At 40.8% G+C, this 26,490-nt stretch overlaps 1 protein-coding gene and 1 long non-coding RNA gene across 2 annotated transcripts in view; both read right to left on the bottom strand.

Annotated features, from left to right (window-relative positions):
- Positions 1 to 499: 499 nt before the first annotated feature.
- The window catches only part of SLAMF1 (signaling lymphocytic activation molecule family member 1), a 41,442-nt gene continuing 15,451 nt past the window's right edge, over positions 500 to 26,490 (bottom strand). Inside the window, exons 4-7 of the mRNA XM_081491657.1 lie at positions 14,531 to 14,629; positions 10,078 to 10,151; positions 2,772 to 2,864; positions 500 to 1,187 (exon numbers count right to left, since the gene is read on the bottom strand). Coding sequence (XP_081347783.1) covers positions 1,137 to 1,187; positions 2,772 to 2,864; positions 10,078 to 10,151; positions 14,531 to 14,629 — 317 coding nt within the window. The 3' untranslated portion in view covers positions 500 to 1,136. The remainder of the gene's footprint in view (positions 1,188 to 2,771; positions 2,865 to 10,077; positions 10,152 to 14,530; positions 14,630 to 26,490) is intronic.
- LOC145506624 (uncharacterized) lies at positions 23,891 to 26,230 on the bottom strand. Its single transcript, XR_014054073.1, has 2 exons — positions 24,814 to 26,230; positions 23,891 to 24,125 (listed from the first exon to the last, which is right to left on the bottom strand). It is a non-coding gene; the product is annotated as an uncharacterized LOC145506624 (long non-coding RNA).

Raw genomic sequence — 26,490 nt, 5'->3', positions numbered from 1 at the left:
TACAAGACCTTATCAGAAAGAAGAAGTGCCTTCTGAAGGCCTGTCTGAAAGCAGAGAATAGAAGGGAAATAGGACTTCACTGGAAGAGGCTCTTTCTGTCTGCAGCCTATAATTTAAACTACTAAGTATTCAATTAGTTGAAACTGTTGGGCCAAAATATGTTAATTTTCTACTTCAGGATAGGTTTAGTGGTGAGGAGAGGTATGCAAAGATTAACACATGTTTGATAGAGACCCTGAAGACATGAGGCCATGGATGTAAAATGGTCACAGAATCAGTTTGCAGTCTTAGTTGAGGCTCCAGATTTGTTGTTCAATGGAGTAAATAGAGAACTAGGATTTAAAAATCATTTTGGGAAGTGAAAATCAAGTTCCTTTGTAATAGCGTTACCAAACACTGGCTAATTTTCTTTAAATCTGACTGCCATTTCCACAGAACAGTACTCTTAAGAATCTTAGATTTTTTTCATTCCATTATTCAAAGCTCAGAGACCTCAAAATCATGTTTTCAGTTTATTGACTCTTTAGTTTCCAGGTTTTACAAATAAAATACTTTATTAGCTTCTTTGATAGAATAATGTCAGAGTGTTTTACATACAATGAGGAATTCACCCTTCACTGTCTATTCAGAGAGAGGAACTGAGGCACAGAGCCTTGATCAAGTCTACTTGGTGATCGGAAGCAGATCCCAGGCTGAGAACAGGCAGCCAAGGTGCAAGCTGTTCCAGGTTCTGTGGCTGGTGGTCAGCTGTCTGAGATGGGTCCTAGATGTCCTGTGCTGGCTTTCTGCCTTTAGCTTTTATCATCAAGTTGCAGCAAAAGGCAAGACACCTGAAGATCCAGACTCACTGGACCAGCGTTATCCATTTCATCTGCTACACCACAGAGATGTAAAGTTATATCAACTAGCTCTCTGCTCTGAGCCTGTGCCACTTGCAGAGCAGGCTAAGCACTTGGGAAGCCTCACTTCCTTATCCAGTTCACAGGTAGATGTGGAAGAAATGTCATCAGGGAGTCGAGCCGAGAAGAATGCAGACGTGTAGACGTCACAAAATACTTGGGATCTGGGACCAAGTTCAGTGTTTATTTTGGCTCTTCTATATTCCTTTAGAAAGTCCTTTCACTGAGTTTGTGATGTCAGCTCTCTGGAAGCGTCACACTGGCATAGACCGTGAAGGAACCTGATTCCTGGGGGAAAAATAGAACAAGTCTGTGAGTGGAGGGACCAGCGCTAGGTTTACAGGCTATAAATGGAAAATGCGATGCTTAGGAAAAGGAAAGGTTCTCAAGAATCAGGTAGCATTACAACTTGCTCAGGGTCTATCACAGCTGGGTTTGTTAAGATTGTTTTGATATGAATCATTTTTAAAGTCTCTGTTGAGTTTGTTACAATATTGCTTCTGTTCTGTGTTTTGGTTTTTGGGCCATGAGACATGTGGGATCTTAGCTCCCAACCAGGGATCGAATCCACATCCCCTGCATTGGAAGGCAAAGTACTAACCACAAGACCTCTGGGAAGCCATAGAGCTAGAGGCAGCACTCAGGTCCCCAGATTGTCTGCCTGCCCACAGATGGGCTACATATGTAAGCCTCAGGGAGACTAGGAAAACTGACCCAGTCATCTGAGGACTGGCACTCAATTTAGAGCAGCCAAGAGCATTATAAATTACCAAGTTTTAAAAAAGGGAAGATCAGTGAGACCTAAAGGAAGAAGGAAGAAATGGTTCAGGTGGGAGAGGGATGGGGAGGAGATGAAGACTGTGAGCGAAGAATTCTCATAAGGAGAAGAGATTCAAGAGTCAGAGACACAGAGAGACAGGAATGGGGGAATTCAGGTGATTTTGCTGTAAAATGTGAATATATACCAAGTGCTGTGTTTCTTCCCCAAGAAAACATTATTAAAAATCTACATGATTTTTTAAAGCTTTTAAAGTCAGATTTATGTTTTTACTTCCCTTTGGATAGGAGCTTTCTGTAACTAAACCTCAAAATGAAGACAAGGCATCCTTCCAAGCATTGCTGGGTATGTGTACAATAGACTTGAGGAAAATAGATAAAAGTAGATATTTCTGTCGTCTTTTCATCCTCCATTATCTCCTAAAATGCTTTATTTAATAAAGCCCAACTGGAGCCAAGGCTTCAGCCCAGAATTTACTTCTGTTCATTTAGTAAAAGGAAGATTCTTGTCAAGTAAATTTACTCCATTCTGATCTTGCAATGGGATAAAACAGGTGGGCTAGGCATCATATTCTTTACACATTTGCGGAGCTCTACTCCTAAATATTCTGATAAATAGGGTTGAATGGAAACAGGGCATGGGTATTTTTACAAAGCTCCCCTGACTATATGCAGCTGGGCTTGAGAACTCCTGGACTCAAGACGCAATTCCTGAACTTAAGCATGCATCAGGATCACATGAAAGATGTTGATTTTTAATGTGCAGATGCCTGGTGACCTGCTATAGACGTTCTGATTGAACAGATCCTAGAGAGAAGTTCCCAGGATCTTTATTTTTAAGAAATATGCGGGCTGATTCTGATGTGGTCCTTAGACAGCTTTCAGAGAAACACTGGTGAACAGAAAGTGAGCAGGGACTGCATGTGAAAAGCCATGGGGAGTTTCCCAGAAGCCCTGCAATCGAGGCTGCAGATGCTCCTTGCTACCTGCTTGCTAGGACCTGCGTTCTCCATTTCAGCTCTACACAGGTTCCACTCTTTCCCTGTCTCTATCTCTTCCCTTTCTACAGAGAGGAGGCACAGAGCGACATCTCACCTGGATGGGCTCTGGGACAGGCTCTGTGGCAGCGACATAAATGGTGGTGCAGGGGTCCTGGGCTGGCAGGGGGTCAGGTTTCTTCTGAACAGACTACAAGGGAAACAAAGTAAACAAGACATTTGTTGAGCAGCGAGTTATTTCCCATCAAATCCTCATCATGGAGAAGTGCAGAATCAAGAAGTTGTGAGTTGAAAAGTTCTTTGGAGTCATTTGGTCCTTTTCAGGTGAAAATTCTCCCCCAGATTCCCTGGAACTCAATTCCCTGGGCTTTGCTTAAGATTCCTCAAGTGACATCTTGGAGCTTACAGCCTTGTGAGGCAGCCTGATTTACCATTACCACTTTCCAGCTGTGTTAAAAGTCTTACTCGTAGTGAACTGAAATCGGTGTGGCTCTTACATGGATAGCTGATGAGAATGAGATTTATATAGTATTTTAGTCTCACTCATATCACCTACATAGGGCTTCTCTGATACTCAGACTGTAAAGAATCTGCCTGCAATGTAGGGGACCCAGGTTTGATCCCTCGGTTGGGAAGATCCCCTGGAGAAGGGCATGGGAGCCCACTCCAGTATTCTTGCCTGGGAAATCCCATGAACAGAGGAGCCTGGCGGGCTATAGTCCATGGGGTCGCAAAGAGTCGGACACGACTGAGTGACTAACACACACACACACACACACACACACACACACACACACATCACTCACAACATGCAGGGGTCCTACTATTCCTCACTATCATGGTTTCTCATCAGTTCTCTTTCCTATCTAAATATCGAACTCAATAATAACCATACATAGGCAAGTGTTTTAAGTTTACAAAATTCTTCACATATATCTTCCCATTTGTCTCACAACCACTCTATATGTTAAATACTATTGTTACTCACATTTCATAGATGAAGATGCTAGTCCAGAAAGATTTAGTGCTCTCTTAATGGCACATACAAGAATTATCAAAGCCAGGGTTTTAACTTAAAGTGTCTTTTAACTTAAAGCACATGTACTTTGCATCATACTATTGTTCTTTGGTTACTTCAACTTATAATGACCTCTCCTTTACTTAAATTCCTTAGGTACTTAAAGTCTAATTCTCACATTATGGCACTTAACTGTACACTGTATACAAGACACTCTGATATATTTATACGTTGCTTCTCCAAACAAACTATCAGTTCCTTGACAAATAGCCTATATTTTTTTGCATTCCCTACAAAGCAGTGCTGGGCACACAAGAACCTTCAGTCAATGTTTGTTAATGCTACTTAGAATGAATTAAAATCCACACTACCAGGACAAAGTCAGTGTAGGTGTTAACTGAGACCACATCTCTCTAAGATGGAGATGACATATCTGATGCCTGGAAAGTCATCCTTTCAACATACATACGGGCACTGGTGTAGGATAATGTTATGCTCTCCCTTTCCTGAACATAGAGAAAGACTTAACACTGAAGCCCATGGGTTTTAATGGGAGAGAACTTGGAATCTTGTCATCTGATGGAAGAGATAAGAAATTGGAAAAGTTTACTAGAGGAAAGAAGATTCAAGGTGTGACATGATCTTTCTCTTCATATATCAGATGAATTGCCATGTAGAAGAGGAATTACATTTGTTCTATAGAGTACTTTAGCTTTCAACCAAGGTTGGAAGCTTTAGAGTAAGATTTTGGTTCAGTATAATGAAGATCTTTCTAATAGTAAAAGAAAAGAAAGAAAGGGTTAGTCGCTCAGTTGTGTCCGGCTCTCTGCAACCCCGTGGACTGTAGCCCTCCAAGCTCCTTTGTCCATGATATTCTCCAGGCAAGAGCACTAGAATGGGTTGCCATTCCCTTCTCCAGAGGAGCTTCCTGACCCAGGGATTGAACCCAGGTCTCCTGCATTGCAGGCAGATTCTTTACCATCTGAGCCACCAAGGAAGTAGGTGCTCAAATGTAGGATCAATTGTCTTGAGAGGCAGTGAATTCCCCACTACTGGAAGTGGTTGGGGTAGAGCAGGAATTCTCACACTTTAATGTGGATAAGAATTTCCTAGGGATCTTGTTAGAAGTTTGGTTCTATTTCAGAAGATCTGAGGCGGGAACTTTCTGCATTTCTAATTAGGTCCCAGCTAATGCTTTTAGTAAAAGGTCGTTTTAGTAAGAAGGAGCTAGCCAGCACTTTGGAAGTAATGTTGTAGAAGATAATTCAGGCAGTAACTGGGTGAAATTAAAGAAGATCTAAATAAAGGAAAGGACATAACATTTTGTGAATTTAAAGTTCAATATTAAAACATACATGGTCTTCTCAAATTGATCAATGCAGTTCTAATTAAAATTCCAGCAGAATTTTAAGGAGGATCTTGAAAATTGAATCTAAAATATATAGATGAAAATGCAAAGGACTAAAAATGGCCAAGAACTTGAAGAAGAACAAGAACAAGTGAAAAGAAAGAAAGTGTTAGTCACTCAGTCATGTCTGACTCTACAACCCCATGAACTGTAGCTCACCAGGCTCCTCTGTCCATAGGATTCTCCAGGCAAGAATACTGGAGTGGGTTGCCATTCCCTTCTCCAGGGGATCTTCCTGACCCAGGGATCGAACCTGGGTCTCCTGCATTGCAGGTAGATTCTTTACCATGTGAGCCACAGATTTATAATAAATCTGTAATCACATGTTTGTAAAGACAGAGTGGTACTGGTGCAAGTGTAAAGAAACAGAACAATGGAGCACAATAGAGAACTTCAAAATAGATCCACACATATATGGACCCTTGATTTATAAAGATGTGGCACTACAGTGGGTCAAGAACAGTCTTTTAAATATAGTCAATAGGATATCCATATGGAAAAATATAAAACAATCCATCTCACACCATACTCAAAAAATCATTTTCAGGTACATAACAGACATAAGCTTAAAAGATAAACCACACTGTTTTTCAAAGACTATAGAAGAATATCTTCTAATATTCTCAACTGGAATATCTTCAAAGTTTCTTAACCAGAATACAAAAAGTTTTATCTACAAAGGAAGAGATTACTAAATTGTTCTATGCTAAAATTGAGAATTTTCCTTTATCAAAATGTATCTCTGAGAAATTTCAGAGGCAAGCCACAAGATGGGTGAAGGTATCTGCTAACATATAACTGCAAAAAAGCTAAAAATATTTAAGTATCTTATGGTAATCCCACCCCAAATAGACTGAGACTCAAAGGAAAAATGGGTAAGAGATTTAACAGCCACTTTAAGAAAGAGGATATTAATATGGCAATAAACAATATGAAAAATTGTTCAACCTGCTTAATAATTAGAGGAATGCAAAATAAAACTGTAAAAAGGTATCCAACAGAATGACTAAAATTTAAAAGACTAATAAATAAGAAAGACTTCTTAAGTGAACAATGCAAAGAAATAGAGGAAAACAATAGAATGGGAAAGACTAGAAATCTCTTTAAGAAAACTGGAGATATCAAGGAAACATTTCATGCAAGGATGGGCACAAGAGAAGGCAGAAATTGCAAGGACTTAACAGAAACAAAAGAGATTAAGAAGAGGTGGCAAGAATACATAGAATTATACAAAAGAAGTCTTAATGACCTGGATAACCATGAGGGTGTGGTCACTCACCCAGAGCTAGGCATCCTGGAGTGTGAAATCAAATGGGCCTTAGGAAACACCACTATGAACAGAGTTAGTGGAGATGATGGAATTCCAGCTCTTTCAAATCCTAAAAGATGATGCTGTTAAAGTGCTGCACTCAACACGTCAGCAAATTTGGAAAACTCAGCAGTGGTCACAGAACTGGAAAAAGGTCAGTTTTCATTCCAATCCCAAAGAAAGGCAATGCCAAAGAATGTTCAATCTACCACACAATTGCACTCATTTCACTTGCTAGCAAGGTGAAACTTGCTAGAGAATGTCCAGATGTACAAGCTGGGTTTAGAAAGGCAGAGGAACTAGAGATCAAATTGCCAACATTCATCAGACATTAGAGAAAGCAAGAGGATTCCAGAAAAGCATCTACTTCTGCTTCACTGATGATGCTAGAGCCTTTGACAATGTGGATCACAACAAACTGTGGAAAATTCTTAAAGAGATGGGAATACCAGACTACCTTACCTGTCTGCTGATAAACCTGTATGCAGATCAAGAAGCAACAGTTAGAACTGGACATGGAACAATGGACTGACTCCAAATTGGGAAAGGAGTACATCAAAGCTATATACTGTCACCCTACTTATTTAAATTATGTGCAGAGTACATAATGAGAAATGCTGAGCTAGATGAATCACAAGCTGGAATCAAGATTGCCAGGAGAAATATGAACAACCTCAGATATGCAGATGATAACACTCTAATGGCAGAAAGAGAAGAGGAACTAAAGAGCCTCTTGATGAGGGTGAAAGAGAAGAGTGAAAAAAGCTGGCTTAAAACTCAACATTCAAATAGCTAAGATCATGGCATCCAGTCCCATCACTTCATGGCAAACAATAGGGAAAAGTGGAAACAGTAACGGATTTTATTTTCTTAGGCTCCAAAATCACTGCAGATGGTGATTGCAACCATGAAATTAAAAGACACTTGCTCCTTGGAAGGAAAGCTATGACAAACCTAGACAATGTATTAAAAAGCAGAGATATCACTTTGCCAACAAAGGTCCATATAGTCAAAGCCATGGTTTTTCCATGTATGGATGTAAAAGTTGGACCATAAGAAGTCTGAGTGCTAAGGAATTCATGCTTTTAAATTGTGGTGTTAGAGAAGACTCTTGAGAGTTCCTTGGGCTGCAAAGAATCAAACCAGTCAATCCTAAAGGAAATCAATCCTGAATATTCATTGGAAGGACTGATGCTGAAGCTGAAGCTCCAAAACTTTGGCCAACTAATGCAAAGAGCCAACTCATTGGAAAAGACCCTGATGCTGGGAAAGATTGAAGGCAAAAGGAGAAGGGGGTAGAAGAGGATAAGATGGTTAGATAGCATCACTGACTCAGTGGACATGAATTTCAACAAACATCAGGGTATAGCAAAAAACAAGGAAGCCTGGCATGCTATAGTCCATGGTGTTGCAAAGTGTCAGACACAACTTAGCGACTGAACAACATCACCACCAAGTTTTGATTAAAATGTGTAACAGCTGAAACTCTGGTATACAGGTGCAAAAAAGTAAATTGATATACACAATTTGAAATACAGCTTTGCCTTGTCTAGTCAATTTGAAGACATGTATACTGTATGACTTAGAAATTCTACGTCTAGACATATCCCCAGCAAAAATATATGCACATATCTACCAAGAAGCATGCATATGAATATGAATAGCTGTAGTTTTCATAATCCCTCAGACTAGAAATAAAGTAAATGTCCATCGGTAGTAAATTGGAAAAATAAACTCTAGTATATGCATACATTGATATTCCATAAAGCAATAAAAATGAACGCATTGTATCTAAGCTCAAAGACATGGATGCATCTTATAAAGGTAATATTAAGCAAAAGAAACCAGACATAGGAGGGAAAATACTGTAGGATTCCAATTTTATAAAGTCCAAAAAAAGAGTAAGCTTTATTTTTAGGAAGTCAGGATAGGGAATCTTTGAGGAGGAGAGAGAAGAGAGTGATTAGGAGACATACAAGGGGGTCTTCTAGGGGTCTGGATGATGCTCTGTTCCTTGATCTAGGGGCTAGTTTTATGGTCCTAAAAGACTCAATACTGAGAGATATAATTTCTCCTCAAATATAATAGATGTGCAGATTCAGTGCAATCCTAATAGGATTTTTCCTCTTTTTGTGATGCTTGAGAACCTGATTCTAAAATACATATGAAAGTACAAAGGGACAAGAATATTCAAAACTCTTGAAGGAAAACAAGATGAGAAGACTTTATTAGATATGAAGATGGGATAATTCATTGAGGTGACATTTATAGATTGTTCACTGTTTGGTATGTATGTCATGCTGTTAGTCACTCAGTCATGTCAGACTCTTTGCGACCCCATGGACTGTAGCCCACCAGGATCCTCTGTCCATGAAATTCTCCAGGCAAGAATACTGGAGTGGGTTGCCATTTCCCCCTCCAGGAGATCTTCTGAACCCAGGGATTGAACCCAGGTCTCCTGTATTGCAGACAGATTCTTTACCATCTGAGCCACCAGGGAGTAAAAAGAGAGATGCTAACAAAATGGGATAGAATAGTTAGGGAAGGCACCATTGTAAACTTTAACCTTATTACCTAAAAGTATAAATGCAAAAGAGGTTGCTGTTGGGACTCATATATTTAAATGGAGTTTGGTTCTCAGTGGTGGTCATGGCCTGTGTAATAAATCTTCCAGGCCTCTAGGGGACAGCAGAAAGAAGATTTTTGTCCAAGAGTTAATCTTTGGTTTACAGAAATGCATTTACTGTCATCTGATGCAATTTCCCAAGGTGTTAATCAAAACTGTGTTTACCTTCACATCTTTTACTCAAGAATTTGCCTTCCCCTATAGCCTAAAAGCCAGATTCTGGCCTATAGATCACTTAGAATTGTTTTCAGTTCTGAAAAACTGTAATATCTTCATCAGTTCAGTTCAGTCACTCAGTCGTGTTCTTCTCTTTGCGACCCCATGGACAGCATCACACCAGGTTTCCCTGTCCATCACCAACCCCCGGAGATATAATATCATCATATCTAACCATTGTCCTCTAGCCACCCTCTTACTTCTAACATATCTGCTTCTCAACTTTATCATGACTCTTTTTTAAAATCCATCTCTTCCATTTCAATCCAACAATCACTCTATCACAGTTCTGCTTTCATCTCCTGCCTGCATACCCTCTTCCATCTTGCCAACCACTCTCTAGTCAGAATCTTCAAGATCTTCCTTCTTTATCTCTTTGATGTTTGCAAACTCTTAAACTTGGATTAGACCAACATGTCACACAATAGCCTTTCTCAACGATTTCCTCTCTCCTCAAGCTGAATCCTTTTCCTTAGAGAAGGAAAGAGTTTGATAACATGGAACTGTAGATTCCTAAAATGCCACAGGAGGAAGGAGCCATATATTACACGTTTCTAGTGTCCTCATTTTTTTCCTATGAAGAAACAGATGGCTAGAAAAGTACCCAGTGTTTCCCATCATTTCAAATAATAAATCATCCCATCTGACACTGAAGTTTAATGCCCTTTTAGAGAGCTCTTGTTTTTGCCTTCTGCTTTCCAAATTTCTTCTGCTTCATTACTCATGTAGAACCATGAACGTCAAACATGCAAAGTGAACTGACTGGCCAGGGAGTCCATGGGAAACATGACAGGTCCACCCCAAACAAAGAAAGTATAGAACTTACACCTGATTTCTGGACTTGGGCATAGATAGTAAGGTTTTTTGCTTCCATTGTTGGCTGGTAATTGTCTGTTTTACCTGGGGAAAAGAAACCATAATGGTTATCTCTCTCTCTGGTTTCCAGCATGAACTGTCTGCTCAGATTTCTCTGGTCTTTGCGCCTTGGTGCATACCCACCTACCGCAGGAGTACCACAGGAAAAAGCACTGAGTCCCAAATCCCGTGCACATTTGTCCTATGATGTTAGGTTAGTCACTTGATCTCTCTGGGCCTAATGTCCCTATCTGTAAAATGAGATTGAAATACCTGCCTCTCAGGGCTGTTGTGATGATTACATGAAATATTACCTGTAAAATATATAGGACGGTGCCTGGCACATGGTGTTACGTGTAATTGTTAGGTGTAATCGATATGCCATTTGATTATTTTGATCTCTATTGTTTGACGTGCATATCTAGTCTCCTACTAGAATTCCAAGTTTTTTAAGTTTATGGAAAGTTATTTATACCTCTTTTGTATTCTTCAGTTCATAGAGGTTCATTCACAGCTTTCTCACCTCCTTGTTTCTGGGGAACCTGGTAGATGTGTAGTGGGAGGGGTGTAAGAGGGATGATTTGCCAGGGACTATTTGGAATAAAGCTGCCATGTCATTCTAATGCCTACCATCTTTTTTTCCCCCTCAAAGTCCAGGGTCTCTGAAAATTAATATGTTGCAGAACATTTAAATTTTTAAATAGTTTTTAACTTTTTTCTTTTTAAATCTATAGAAATAATTCATTGTTATAAAAATTTAAATAGTAGAGAGCAAAAAGTACTGCCTCCTTCACCCAGTAACCAGTACAGTTTCATTCTCAGAAGTAATAGTTTTGCACAGTTTGATGTATCTCCTTCCAGGTCAACTCTGTACAACAGAACTTCATCTTTGATGATGGAAATGTTCCCTGTGGGCAATCTAATATGGTAGCTGCAAGTCTCAATTGGCTACTGAGCACTTGAACTAAGGCTAATGCAACTGAGGAATTGAACCTTCAGTTCAACTCAATTCAATTTTAAATTGCTTTAAATGCTATGGAAAAGAATATACATAAATGCATAACTGAATCACTATGCTGTACAGCAGAAATTAGTGCAACATTGTAAATCAACTATACTTCAATAAAAATTTTAATACAATTGCATTTAATTCTAATTAATTTAAATTTAAACAGCCACATGTGGCTGGTGCCCATCAAATTAGACAGTGTGGTTCTGGACACTTGTATAGATTTTTTTAATGCAAATATGGTCATTCTATACATACTTCTCTGTAACACAACCTTCTCCCTTACCATATATTGAGGACATTCTCCTTGCTAAAGCAGTAGATTGATCTCATTCTTTCTGATGTTTCATAGTATTCTGTGCATGCATCATGTAGCAGTGAGAATGATGGGGGTGGGGGGGAGCAAGGATGCCTGTTTTGGGGACTATTGCAAAGTCCAAGCAAAAGCAATGGGCTTAACACAGAGGAAATCACAGTCTTTAGGGTAGACTCATTTTAACGCCAGTTACTTTATTCTCTTAAAAAACTAGACATGTCCCTGAGGCAATAGCACTTAGGAGAGGTATATTTTTATTTGGAAGGAAAAGGTCTTGTATGTATGTTTGTGATAAAGGTGGTGGAACGTGCTGCTTGAGGGTGTGACCCTTGGGGAGGAAATGATGGGCAGCCCCAGGACAAGCTCAGAGAATTCAAAGAAACCAAAATATGGTTTTCCTGTGTGGGTGTGAGCATGGAGTGCTTACCTACCTGGTGGTTGCAACTTCCCTTTTTTGGTCTGAGTGGATAATTGGCTGAGGAGTGTGCATGTGTTTGGATATGGGAATGGAGAATAGAGGTTGGGATGATCAGTGGAGATAACAGAAGGGTTGCAAGTTAGTTCTGTGAAATACATCCTTTCAGTTCAAATCCGGAGTGTCTGCACAGTTAGAACACTCACTCAGCACTGTCCTTGGTGTTGTAGGGGAACAGAGAGGGTACAGAATAAATTCTGGTCCTTAAGGGCTTTCAGGCTTTCAAATCAGCTGAAGCTGAAAATTACAATAGAGGGGACAGTCTCAAACGGTCAGAGAGATGCAAAAGGCTGAATGTTGCTTCTCAAAAAGACTGCTGGATCAAGATAATTCAGTCTCATGCTTTTTTTCCTCAATGCAGGGACGAGTTCCCATGAGCCAGCTCAACTCTAGTCACTGAGAACTTAGGATCGAATGAAAAAGTTCTTGGCCTTAGAATTGGGGCATCTACCTTCTAGTCCTCATTAGTTGTGTGCCATTAGATAACACACGTCATCTCAATGGATCTCTTCTCCTACCATCCCTGTAAAATAAAGGAGTGGACTGTCTACTATTCTTTTTCAACTCTTACCTGAGGCATTAAGTTGTCTTATGTTACCCTAACTTCAAGTGTTGATCCTTTAAATCCGCTCTATGTGCTCTTCCCAGAGCCTTCCAGTGCTGCCCTCTGCTGGCAATAGGATTTAAATGGTAATGCCTACATTAAAAACTGTCTATTTGTGTATGTATGTATGTACCGCTCCATCTATTTATCCCTCTATCATCCATCATTTATCAGTGCTTTCTGGTATTGACTCTTGAATCCCCACAAAAAAGCCATGAAGTATGTATTATTAGCCCCATTTTGCAGAGGAGAAGTTAGATTATCTGTTTGATCACAGAACTCATAAGTGGCAAAGTCTGCATTTGAAGGCTAAAATCTATGTTCTTACCCAATGTACCTCCTGGGCCCAGAATTTCCAGAGAGTCCATTTGAAAACCTTCACATGGACTGCATTCTGGAAATGACACCTGTAGAAGTTGCCAATAAAATCTCTTGAACAAAATTTTGTGGGGTTACAGTAATTAAGTATAGGTTTTAATCACAGATTTAAGGCAAGGTTTTTGTGTGTTCCTGGCTTACAAGGATGGGTATGTGTGTTGGGAAAAGTGATAGAGAATTATTGTGGGGTGGGGAGCACTATTCCCTTCAGAGGTAACCACATGATAGCAGGATATAGTTGAGGAAAGAGTGTGGAGTGGAAACACTCTTTGAGGAAAGAGTGTTAGGATCCCAGGACCTTCGCCAGCAGGGTTAATGCAGGTACGTTAATCTCAGTTTTCTCATTGCTAGTATTTCAGTGCTTCTTTATTGTCTTAGCCAAAAATGGTTACCCTGCCTCATCCCCATAAGCTTTCATCATGATGTCTATCTGAATCACCCCACCCCCTCCCAGTTCCTCCCCAGCTACCTCTTAGATGGAGGAAATGAGACAAGGTAGGTGGCCTGCTATGACCTAGATTATTTTATATAAGCAAAACCAACATCAGAGTGCTGAGGTAGGGCTTTTCCAATAAGGTTATATGTGGAGAACATTAATCTGCTTGAGAATGAGATTGGCCCTTAGATCAGTGTTGTGAAGATCAAGTTCTATCTTCCCCATGGGCAGACCAGCCCAGGGACCTGTCCTGATTGTGGAGCAGGAGCTTCTGCTGCTAGTGTGGGCAGGTGGTGGGTAGTGTGGCCGAGGAGAGCACCTGGCCTTGAGATTTTGAATCACAGGACAACTTGGAGTAGAGGCCAGGAGATACTAACTCTAGGCATTGAAACTTCAAGAGAGTCATTGGACCTTAATTGTTTCAGTCCACCCTGGGTGACTTTCCATAACTATTTAGTTTGGCTTTAAGTGACCTCATGGATTGAACAATTGACCAAGGTGAGTCAGAACACGTGCTAAATCGTAGTAAACTGTGTTCCCAATGCTGTCTTCTGATGACCTGTGGGCCTTCCCAGAGGAACACACCCTGGGAGTTGGAACACATAGTTGCAGTTCTGATTCCCTCACCAACCAGCTGGGTGACCTTCCAGGAGTCACTTAGCCTCTCTGTGCCTTGGTTACCATATTGCTAAGTCACTTAGAAACAACTATCCCTTCCTTTTCTCAGAGACATATCTTAAGCATAAAAAGAAATTATAGAAATATTTCAACCCTTGGGTAAAAACATCTTACTATAAGGTTCTTTTTATCAGTCAGTAGATACAGCTTCACTTGAACAAGATCCAAGACTCCTCTGAATTCTGCTCCTAGTTTCAGCCTCTTATCTGGACCCCTTCAGCATCCTATACACACTTCAGCTGCAGTGCTAGTCATACTGAATTTAAATTATCTGTGTAATGTCTCCCGTGTTAGATACCTGAGGTTCATCTTTCCTTTCATCCCTATAGATTAGCGTAGGGGCATCAAGCAAGACATGTTGAATGATACTGAATTAAGCAAGGTCTCAGGATATGTTTATTTAGTGTTTTTGCAAAGGCGCTTGCTCCCTGCAGAAAGCCAAAGTGGTGAGAGCAAGTGCTTGTGGGGAGAGGTCCCCTGCTTACCACAAGGAGTCTGATAAGAATCTCTTTGTTGTCAGACACCTACCTCTTCTTCTCAACAGTAGTATCACCACTTGGAGAATCATGATAATGCCAACGATGCCCCCTAAGAAGAGCCCAGCATATAGTCCCCATTGTCTTGATTCTGAAAAAAAAATGTTAAAGGGCAAACTCAAAAGTGCTGTGAGTTTAAAAACATCCCACGCAGAAGTGGGGAGACCTAGCCTCATGTTTTCTGCCTATGTTCTTTCTCAAGGGAGACATTAATTCTCATGGCTTTAGAGACCAAATTTAGCCCGCTGAAGAGTTCCAGATCTGTTTCTTTATCCTGATTTCTGTCACTATACTTGACTTCCATACTCCTAGTTTTTGTAAAGACTCTTCTATTCAGATGTTTTATTTTTCACTTCACTTTAGACATTTTACCATGTGACTAAAGCTAAGCTTATCTTTGTTTTTTCCTAAGTCAATCTCTCTGCTAGGTTTCTCAGTTTTTAAATTTTTAATGTGTCCTGTATCCATTTTGGTAAAAAGAACATGATGGCTCCACATGCTGTCCCCATACTCCCACACAGTTCTCATGAGACACCAGGAGGAAGGAGGATCTACTTCGTTTTTATTAAAATAAACACAGTAGTGCTATTATTGCTCTTTCATGCAAATAACTGTATTGAACCAACTAGACCTGAACTGAAAGAAAAACACGTAGTTTTCCTCGGAATCATTCCCGCATTTAATATTAGCACTAGATTACCAGTCACCAAGCCAAAAATCAGAGAGCCAGTATTCATTGCTTTCTCTCCTCTTCCTCCTTTACCAAATCCTTCTGAACCAGGAGCAGCATCTTAGTAAATAAGACATTTAGCTCAATAAGATAATAATAGACAATTACTGAGCATTTACAATGGACCAAGCATTTTTTAGTGCATCTTGTCTATTAATGCATTTAATCCTCAAAGCAGTCCTATGAAGTAGATACTCATTACTCCCATTTTGTGGATAAGGGAGAGGGAGCAGAGATCCTTGAGAACTATATGTTGGTCTAAGAGTAGAAACGTGGATGAATATTGAAGACAGACTTCTTGGAGAGTCAGGGAGATGTATGGGCTTGTGGTTAAGTTACATCAGGGTAATGAATAGTGGCAGACAACCCAAAGCACTAAAATTCTAAGTGAAATAATAGCATTCACATTCTAAATAGAAAGATATCAGCAAGTACTGTTACATTAATGTGTAAGTGTAACTTGTAAACATGATTGTGGAATCAGGCTGTTTGTTGTTAAACCTGTGATGGATTTGTTGGGAAGTAACTGAAAGAAAGGAATAAGTAGGAGACAGAAGGGCAGGGTGCTTACAGACACAATTCAGACATTTACAGAGTTGGCCAGAGATATAGCCTGAAGTCTCAACAAACTGATAAAATACATCCTGCCAAGATCCAACTGGGCCTTCAGCCTGATAGATGAGCAGAAGTTGCCTCCAGGACTTGAAAAGATTTTTTTCTTTCTAGGTCTTTAACACATCAAGTCATCATAGGGAATCCCACTGAACTGGATTTGTAAACATCTTGATTATAGAGTTTCTTCCCAGAGCTAAACATATTTTAACCCTGCCAGATGACAATTTTAGCAGTCACATGACCCCCAATCAAAAAGCAAGGGTGCAAGCAGAGTTGTAATCAGGCTTCTAAATTTACATAAAGCCTGAAATGTGAATACAAAGTCACTATGGAAGCTGGAGTTGCCCTGAGAACAGCTCTAGCCTGAATGGCTGATGGTTGCTGAGAGCCCACTTTGCGTGTGTGTGTGTGTGTATCTGAGGAACAGTGACAGACTGATTATTTAGTGCTTATGCTGCCAACACCAGAACACTCATGGAAAAAGCTTTCAAATCCTGAGATAAAGAAGCAGGGCCAGCAGCCCAAGTACCACCAGGTTTCTTCAACCCATGGGATGGACCCAGCAAACAGTTATAGTAGCACTTAGTATTTCAAGACTATTTCCTCTTTTTTCTTCCCTCATGTATTTTGAGACCTTCTAAAACAACAGTTAATTTAAGAACAAGCACTGCGACTACTTAAGTGAATTTAAAAAATAGCATTTCTTTCTAATTTTTTTATATGAAAATAAAACCAATAAGATGGTGTACCTAAAACTAGCAAATAACAAGATAGCTAAATAAATTAATTAAAGTAAAACTAGAAAATAGAAGATGACATAAGTGCATAAGTACACCTGCCAAATGAGAGTTTCTTCTGTTGCTGATAGCCTAGCCACCTACCTACTTACATAAACTAAAAATAACTGGGGCATATTACTGGCCCAGAGGACATAATAACAACAGCTCTCTCTTTCTTTTCAGGGTCTCAGGAGGATGAAAGCTATCTGCTCCTCTTGTCCTATGACATACATGACCAACTTCTGCCAGGTCAGCCACATCTGAAAGGCAACCTGGTCACAGTCCTGAAAGATATTTCATAAGCCCTAATTACCCCCTAATCTTTGGATACAAATTAATATGAATCGATTGGAGGATTTAAGTTATAGGACCACAGGCTTTTTAACCTTAAAGGAATTACAGAGCTTATCTGACTCAGCTCACTAGTTTTATGTTGAGAAAACTGAGACTCAGACAAAGATACCTAGAGTTACTGAAGAAGGCAATGGCCAAAACAGGTGAGAAGAGACCTGAAGACTTTACAGTTTGTTTTAGCCTATGGAGGTGAGGCCTCTTACAATGAAAGCAGCAGAAGGGTAGGATGCCTGGCAGACATTACGAGTCAAAAGCTCTCTGAGGTCCCAGCTCACCACTTCACCAACCTTCATCCAACATCTGCAGATGTGCTCTGTCCTCTACTTCCTCCCACTGCACCTTCACCAGTCCCATTGCCTGCCCACCCCTGACCTCAGGCCAAGCTTAACTCCTCTGTGTAACTTTTCCTTCCACTCCAGCTCCCATTCTTCCCTCTTCTTTGGACCCTGAAGCCCCTTGATTTATGTCCTACATCTTAGAATTATCTTTGCTGTGCAGAGTGTCTTCAGGGAGGGTACCTGAAGCCAGAGAGATGGACTCAAATTCTGGGTCTACCACTTGATAGCTCTGTGACCTCCATAAGCCTCATACCCTCTGGGGTCCCTGTTTCCTCAATGGCAAAACAAACATAAAAATATTCAGTTCTCAGAATTGTTCTGAAGAACCAATGAAATAACATGGAAAGTGCTTAGAGCGATGCCTGGAATCTAGCATGTGGAGAGTGCATGATAAATTGCTTCTGATTTATCACAACAAAGAGTTGTGTCTGACTCTTTGCAACCCTAAGAACTGTAGTCCACCAGGCTCCTCTGTCCATGCGATTCTCCATCCCATGGATATTCTCCAGGTAAGAATACTGGAGTGGGTTGCCATGCCCTCATTCCAAGGGATCTTCCCGACCCAGGGATCAAACCTGCATCTTGAAGCATTGGCAGACAGGTTCTTTACCATTAGCACCACCTGGGAATCCCGAGGCAAGTGGAATTGATATTTATTCACCACATACTTCCCAGGTGGTGCTAGTGGTAAAGAACCTGTCTGCCAATGCAGGAGATGCGGGTTTGATCCCTGGATCGGGAAGATCCCTTGGAATGAGGGCATGGCAACCCACTATAGTATTCTTACCTAGAGAATATCCACAGGATGGAGAATCCCATGGACAGAGGAGGCTGGTGGGCTACAGTCCCTGGGGTCACAAAGAGTCAGACAAGACTATGCGACTGAGTACACACACACCACTTTCCTCAATTCCCCAACTAGCTGCTAATGTCTTAGAGACTAGAGACTACCTCTTCTTTTCAGCTCTCTTACTACTTGACACATAAGAGGTCTTTGGTAAATTCTTGCTAGTTGATTATAAGGACAAAGTGATAGGTTTGATCTCAAGCCCAAAGGGGTCCCTTCACTGATATTCAGGGATGCTTCAGCACCATCATGTCATTTGCTTATGACTTAGTTTCCCTATGTGTCTAACAGATCCAAATATTTCTACACTTGGTGCTCACCTTTTTGGTGCTCTTGTTCAATTATGATACGCATATGGAAACTAAATGTCATGAACTCTATGCCTTTGGGAATTTAAATAAATATGGACAAAAAGCTACTTTTACAGCTTGTGGGGGACAGGCTGCCCATGATCTCTTTAATTTCTGTCAATAACTTCCTATAGTCTCCTGAGTTTTCTCTCCTGCAGCCCTCTAGTCTGAGCTGTCCTGAGTGCAAGATTCAGTGCCTGTACCAGTTTCCACACACACACACACAATAAAACAAAGCCAAAAAACCTATACTAAGAATTTTATTGGGGGACTTCCCTGGTGATCCAGTGGTTAAGACTCTATGCTTCTACTGCAGGGGGCATGAGCTCAGTAGCTGGTCTGAAAATTAAGATCCTGCATGCTGTGTGGTGTAGCATGTTGTGTGGTGTAGCATGCTGTGTGGTGTAGCAAAAACAAACAAACAAACAAAATGTTGTGGGTTCGAATCCTCTACTATAGATTTGAAAGTTCACAAGGAGCAGATTCCATTGTGAAAAGGGAAGCTTTCTAACATGTGAGAGGCTCAGACCATATCTTTCTCTTTCTATATCTGCACAAGCAACACCTTCCCCCATTATAACACAGAAGTATATAACCTACAGCTGGATTCTTTGGGGGAGGGGGGTCTTATCTTCTACTCTCCATAAAGAGCATCTTACACTCTTCATAAAGCATTTATGAAGCTCTTTATCCTAAAGAAACTCTGTTCCCTCCCAAAGAGGAATTCTAGTAGTGGTTTCTTTAATATGATCATGTTTTTCTAACCCAGTAAGGTGTAGGAATCCTATCTAGATGGTAAACTCCTTGAAGGTAGATCCTGTACTTTATGTTTCGCATGCATTCCCCTTTCCAAATGACACAGTATAGGGCAGGGGGCACTCAATATACACGTGATGGACACGTGGTTTAAGTTAAATTAAATTAGGAGCCACAGAATGAAGCTGGGAGAAGACTGTCATATACCCTTTGGCTACAAATTATCAGAACTCTAAGTGGCTCAGTGGTAAAGAATCCACCTTCCAGTGCCAGAGACACAGGAGATACAGGTTTGATCCTTTGGTCCGGGAAGATCCCCTGAGGAAGGAAATGACAACCCACTCCAGTATTCTTGCTGGGAAATTCCATGGACAGAGGAGCCTGGAGGGCCACAGTCTGTGGAGGTGCAAAGAGTCGGACATGACTGAGCATGCATGCACATACACAAAAGTATAAGAAGGTCTCAGAAGGAATGCAGAGTCACCTTCTGAACGGCCCAAGGCAGGAGTAGAAGGGAACAATCAATGACCTACTTGGCAGTGCTCTATTATAGCCAAATAGAACCAGAAAGAAGGTGTGCATCTGTGCTCTCTGCACCATCTGTGTTCCCATTTTCAAACCACCACTTCCTGTGGCAGAGACTCTGGCTCTTTTTGCTCTCCCTCTTTTTGCTCAGTCATATAGTGAGGCCCCTCAGGATGATGATGCTCAGAAATTAGATCAACGTTGTTCTGGGGTCCACAGGTCCCATTCTTCATCCAAAAAGAATCCTTATCTGAACAGTCTTCTTTTTTTTTTTTTAAAAAAAAAAAACATTTCACTAAAAAAATCTTTATTGAATTTGTTACAACATTGTTTCTGTTTTATGTTTTGGGTTTTTGGCTGAAGGCACATGGGATCTTAGCTCCCCAATCAGGGATCAAACCTGCACCCCTTGTATTGGAAGGCAAAGTCTTAACCACTGCCAGGGAAGTCCCTGAACATTCTTAAAGAGGAGACTTAGGACTTTCCCCCTCTGTGGAACCTTTTAGAGACAGCTGAGCAGGCTAGTTGAGAACTCCAGTGCCATTTATGAAGAGTGCTTTGCATGAGTCTCCACCCTTTGGTCTTCTATTTGATTGGCTGCGGTTTAAACCTGACAACATGGCAGGTAGCCACGCCTATAAGGAAAAGGCTGAAGGGCCTTTTTTTATTTATCTCTGAAAGTCTGCTGCCACAGAAACACAAAAGTTTCTCTCAAGTCCCCAAACTCTAATTGCTTAAGGGAGATAAAGAAGAAAATAAAAAGAATCTGAGAAACAAATGTAGCTCACCCCAGGAGATACCGAGATGCTAATGTAACGGTCTGAGAGTGCCATATCTCTTTCCTGCCTTTCATGTGGTTCTGTCAGTAAGGCCGTCTGCCTGGAGCACATCAACTTGAAGAAGTCAATCATCTTCAAGAGACACCTTTTTGTTGGTGGCAGTTTCCTCTCAGAATTGGGAGTGGGGGAAGGGTGGTCCGAAAACGTACACTAATTTAAGATCTGGGACCACCCAAGTAAAAATTATTACACAGAATTCTCAGCTTCCAGAAAAATCCCTTACACTTGCCTATCCCATCCAGCATTGTGCTGCAGGGACTACTGGGTATAACCCCTGGGGCCATTTTCATTCTTCCCCGACATAGCAAGTCTTGTCCAGTCACATGACTGCCCAGCTAAGGACTACATTTCTCAGCTTCCTGTGTAGCAAGTGTGACCATGTGACAGGGCTCTGGTCCTTGAGAGGGGACAGGTTTCATCCTTCCAAGATTGTTGCCATGCTTCCTGGATTGGGAGTACCAGGGAGAGGGACCTGCCTGTACACAGAACAGCTAGATGACTCAGTAACAATGGGAGCTCCCTTTTGATGAAATGGCCTTGTTAGAAAGGGGGAGCCCCCGGAGCTCACTGGCAGGAGTCAGATTTTCCTTCCACTGAGCTAACCTAGACTTGCTGAGCCAACATTTTGCTAATCTACTGAAAGGGGTCCTCTTTTCAAAATGAGCTCCCAGGGGCATTCCCTTTGAGTTTAACTGTTTAAGGTTTAGTATTACTCATTACTGCACAGACAGAACTATTTCAGAGTACAGTCATGAAGGATGGCAGAAAGTCACTCACTGTCCAGTGCTGACCCACATTGACATGACCTAGGAGAAGGCTTGGTAGCATCCCTGGATTTGTTTTTTTGTTGTTGTTTAGTTGCTAAATCATGTCCAGCTCTTTGGGACCTTGTATACGGTAGCCTGCCAGGCTCTTCTGTCCATGGATTTCCCAGGCAAGAACACTAGAGTGGGTTGCCATTTTCTTCTCCAGGGGATCTTCTTGACCCAGAGATTGAACTCACATCTCCTGTATTGGCAGGTGGATTTTTTTTTTTTTTCCCACCACTGAGCCATTAGGAAAGTACTTTGTAGTAAAGAGGTTTCATAACAATAGATACTAAGGTATTTCTTGCTGTAAAACACTGAGATAACAATTAGAATAAAGTTGAATATATGATTGAGAGCCTGGACAATTGTTAGGAAAAAAAGATCTTGAGAAACAAATATGTTCTTGTGTGGTTTAGTCTGAGTCCTGATGAGAACCAGTGCTGACATCATGTCACATTTGCTTTCATCACATCATTACCACTTGAATCTTTCATTAACGAAAGTGAAAAATGTCTTAAAATCACTGTCCTTATTATAGATGGCAAAGGGACATCTAATAAGCCCTCATACCCCACCACATCATCCCAAGGCTGGGATTTCCCTCCCTTGAATGGGATCTTTGTTAAAGGAACAGCCAGTGCTCTGGCTCAGGACTCATCATCTCTTGATGGGTGACTGCACTAATGGGCCCTCCCCACAACTAGTTTCTTTTTCTTCTGCTTCTTCCCCACCACAGTCTACTGTCCACACCACTGAAATTTCTCTCTGAAATGCAAAGCTGATCACATTACTCCTCTATCTAAAACTGTCTATTAGTTCCCATCAGAATACCATAGGACAATACAGAACAAGGCCCAGGTATATATGCTTTTCTCTCTTCCTGGAGTGTCTTTCTCTTATCTGCTTGGGTAATTTCTATTTATTCTTCAAAATCTAGTTTGTCACTTTCTCCATGATGCTCTTTCTGATTCCCTGAAACAGTGTCAATCATTCCCTCCTCTGAGTTAACTTGCACATATTTCTGTTTTGCCCCTATTGTACTGGAATAATAGTTACATAGAGAGATAGTCCCTTTCTTAAGAGCAAAGACTGTGTCCTTTTTATGTCTTTGTGTTCTCAGCACCTAGCACAACGTTGGAACATAGTAGAATTTGAGTAGCGTTTTGTTTGTTGAACTAAGCATGGTATTTTAAAAATTAGTGATATTCCTTTGCCAACCCAAATCAATGAAATAATAAAATTCTGTTTTCCATATTTAGGCAATCTGGTATACTGAAAATGGCATGCCACAGACTAGCTGTGTGATTTGGTTCTCGAATGCTGTGGTTCCCCATCCTTGGAGGCAGGGGAGGGGATCTCTATTTGTGTTATGGGTTGACTGTGTTTCCCCAAAAATTCATATGTTGAAGTCCTTAGAATGTGACCTTATTTGGAGACTGGGTCTTTACAGAGGTGATCAAGTTAACATGAGGTCATTAGGGTGGATCCGAGTCTAATCTTCCTAGTGTCCTTGTAAGAGGAAATCTGGACATGCAAAGAGTCGCCAGGGATGAGCACGCACAGAGACCTCATGAAGACACAGCAAGAAGACAGCCATCTAAAAACCAAGGAGAGAGGCCTCAGGAAAAAATCAACCCTTCCAACACTTTGATCTTGGACTTTTAGCCTCCTTTCTCCTGTGGGAAAGTAAACTTCCGTTATTTAGGCCACCTTATCTGTGGTGTTTTTGTTACAGCAACCCTAGCAAACTAACTACAGGTGGGTCCTAATCCAACATGACTGGTGTCATTTTAATAAGGGGAAATTTGGACTGATATACGCAGAGAGGGAAGACAGTGTGAAGAGACAAAAGGAGAAGACAGCTATCTCCAAGCCAAGGAGAGAAGCCCAGAACAGATCCTTCCCTTATGGCCTTCAGAAGAAACTTAACACTGCTGACACTTTGATTTTGAACTTCTAGCCTCCAGAACTGTGAGACAATAAATTTTGGTTATGTAAGTCACTCAGTTTACAGCACCTTTTTACAATACTCCTAGCAAAAGACTATACTTTGGTAATCCTTCATTAGCATTTCTTATTAATGTATATACAAATGGACTTATAGACTACACTCTGGAAAAAACTTCAGGACTTCACCCTTTTCAGTTTACATATAATGAAACAGAGGTCCAAGAAAGTACAATGGCTGCTGAGTAGTTGCCTTAACGCCTGAGTTGAGGTCCTGACAGGGTTTTCCCATGGTTCCATGTTTCTGCTGCTTCTTGTCACTTCCCATCTCATGAAAGCCTGCTCCATAGCCAGTGAATCTGGTCACACTAGTGCATACTCGGTCGCCAAAGTGGTTTAGATGGACCACTCAAACATCTTTACATGTTTATTTTTTCTTTCCTTTAAAAACTTTTATATTCAATTTTTATTTTATTTTTTGGCTATGTCATGTGGCATGTGTGATCTTAGTTCCCCGCTGCTGCTGCTGCTAAGTCGCTTCAGTCGTGTCCGACTCTGTGCGACCCCATAGACAGCAGCCCACCAGGCTCCGCCGTCCATGGGATTCTCCAGGCAAGAACACTGGAGTGGGTTGCCATTTCCTTCTCCAGTGCATGAAAGGGAAAAGTGAAAGTGAAGTCACTCAGTCGTGTCCAACTCTTTGCGACCCCATGGACTGTGGCCTACCAGGCTTCTCCGCCCATGGAATTTTCCAGGCAACAGTACTGGAGTGGGTTGCCATTTCCTTCTCCAGGAGACCTTCCCGACCCAGGGATCAAACCCGGGTCTCCTGCATTGTAGGCAGATGCTTTACCCTCTAAGCTACATGCCCCCTGCAGTGGAAGTGCAGTCTTAACCATGGACCACCAGGGAAGTCCCTTTATATGTTTTTTTAAGAATGTCCTGAGCTAAGCGCCTCTAGCAGAAGCTTTATGGCCAAGACTTTGAGATTCTTGTTAAACCATACTGAGGAGCATGAAGAGAATTATTCTTTTCTGAGATGGGTCAGGGTAAAACATTTGGTGCCCTAAGAGGGTTGCTATGACCAGAGAAGGCTGTGCTGAGGTGAGGGCTACCACTTTCTCAGCCACAAAGGAAGAACACACATATTTACTATGATTTATAAGGCATTTTGTTAGCTTCCCTGGTAGCTCAGATGGTAAAGCATCTGCCTGCAATGCGGGAGACTTGGGTTTGACCCCTGGGTTGGGAAGACCCCCTGGAGAAGGAAATGGCAACCCACTCCAGTACTCTTGCCTGGAAAATTCCATGGACGGAGGAGCCTGGTAGGCTACAGTCCATGGGATAGCAAAGAGTCGGACACGACTGAGCAACTTCAGCTTCAACTTCATAAGGCATTTTAAAAGTGTATTATCCATTCTGATAGTACCCATGAGGATTTCAGGATCAGACAGCTCAACTCTGCCACTTCCTCGGTGTGTAACTCTTGCATATCTTTGTTTCCTCATCTGTAAGGTGGGGATATTAATACTATTTGGTTGCTGTGAGGATTAAATTAGAGAGTCCACATAACTGACACATAGTCAAGAAAAACTTTCAGCTATTATTTAGATAAAGAATCTGAGTCTTAGGTTAAGTGGTTTATTCTTGTGAGTAAGAAGGGTAACACTGGATCTAGAGTTTACATTCTGTGTCTTTTTGTTGGAGCATTTAATTCACTTACATTTAAAGTAATTATTGACATATGTATTCCTATTGCTATTTTCTTAATTGTTTGGGGTTGATTTTGTAGATCTTTTTTCTTCCCTTGTAATTCTTGACTATATAAGTCCCTTTAACATTTGTTGTAAAGCTGGTTTGGTGGTACTGAATTCTCTCAACTTTTGCTTGTCTGAAAAGCTTTTTATTTCTCCATCAATTTTGTATAAGATCCTTGCTGGGTACAGCAATCTTGGTTGTAGATTTTTCCCTTTCAGTACTTTAAATATATCCTGCCATCCCCTTCTGGCCTGCCGAGTTTCTGCTGAAAGATCAGCTGTTAAGTGTGTAGGGTTTCCCTTGTATGTTACCTGTTGCTTCTCCCTTGCTGCTTTTAATATTCTTTCTTTGTGTTTAGTCTTTGTTAGTTTGATTAGTATGTGTCTTGGCATGTTTCTCCTTGGGTTTATCCTGTATGGGACTCTTTGTGCCTCTTGGACTTGATTGACTATTTCTTTTTCCATGTTGGGGAAATTTTCAACTATAATCTTTTCAAAATTTTTCTCATACCCTTTCTTTTTCTCGTCTTCTTCTGGGACCTCTATAATTAGAATGTTGGTGCATTTGATATTGTCCCAGAGGTCTCTGAGACTGTCTTCATTTCTTTTCATTCTTTTTACTTTATTCTGCTCTTCAGAAGTTATTTCTACCGTTTTATCTTCCAGGTCACTGACTTGTTCTTCTGCTTCAGATATTCTGCTATTGATTCCTTCTAGAGTATTTTTAATTTCAGTAATTGTGTTGTTTGTCTCTGTAGGTTTATTCTTTAACTCTTCTAGGTCTTTGTGAATTGATTCTTGCATTTTCTCCATTTTGTTTTCAAGGTTTTTGATCAACTTTACTATCATTATTCTGAATTCTTTTTCAGATAGTTTGCCTATTTCCTCTTCATTTATTTGGACTTCTGTTTCCAGTTTGTCCCTTCATTTGTGTAGTATTTCTCTGCCTTTTCATTATTTTCTTTTAACTTACTGTGTTTGAGGTTTCCTTTTCCCAGGCTTCAAGGAAAGTTGAATTCTTTCCTTGAAGAAGGTTGAATTCTTTCTTCCTTTTGATTTCTGCCCTCCTAAGTTTGGTCCAGTGGTTTGTGTAAGCTTCATATAGGGTGAGATTTGTGCTGAGTTTTTTTTTGTTTGTTTGTTTTTCCTCTGATGGGCAAGGCTGAGTGAGGCGGTAATCCTGTCTGCTGATGATTGGGTTTGTATTTTTGTTTTGTTTGTTGTTTGGATAAGCGTCCTGCACAGGGTGCTACTGGTGGTTGGGTGATACCAGGTCTTGTATTAAGTGGTTTCCTTTGTGTGAGTT

This window comes from Giraffa tippelskirchi, chromosome 5, assembly GCF_054371585.1.
Source record: "Giraffa tippelskirchi isolate mGirTip1 chromosome 5, T2T-mGirTip1v1.2.pri, whole genome shotgun sequence".
Classification (NCBI taxonomy): domain Eukaryota; kingdom Metazoa; phylum Chordata; class Mammalia; order Artiodactyla; family Giraffidae; genus Giraffa; species Giraffa tippelskirchi.
The sequence above is the reverse complement of the archived record's forward strand: the minus strand, read 5'-3'. Positions and strand labels throughout refer to the sequence as shown.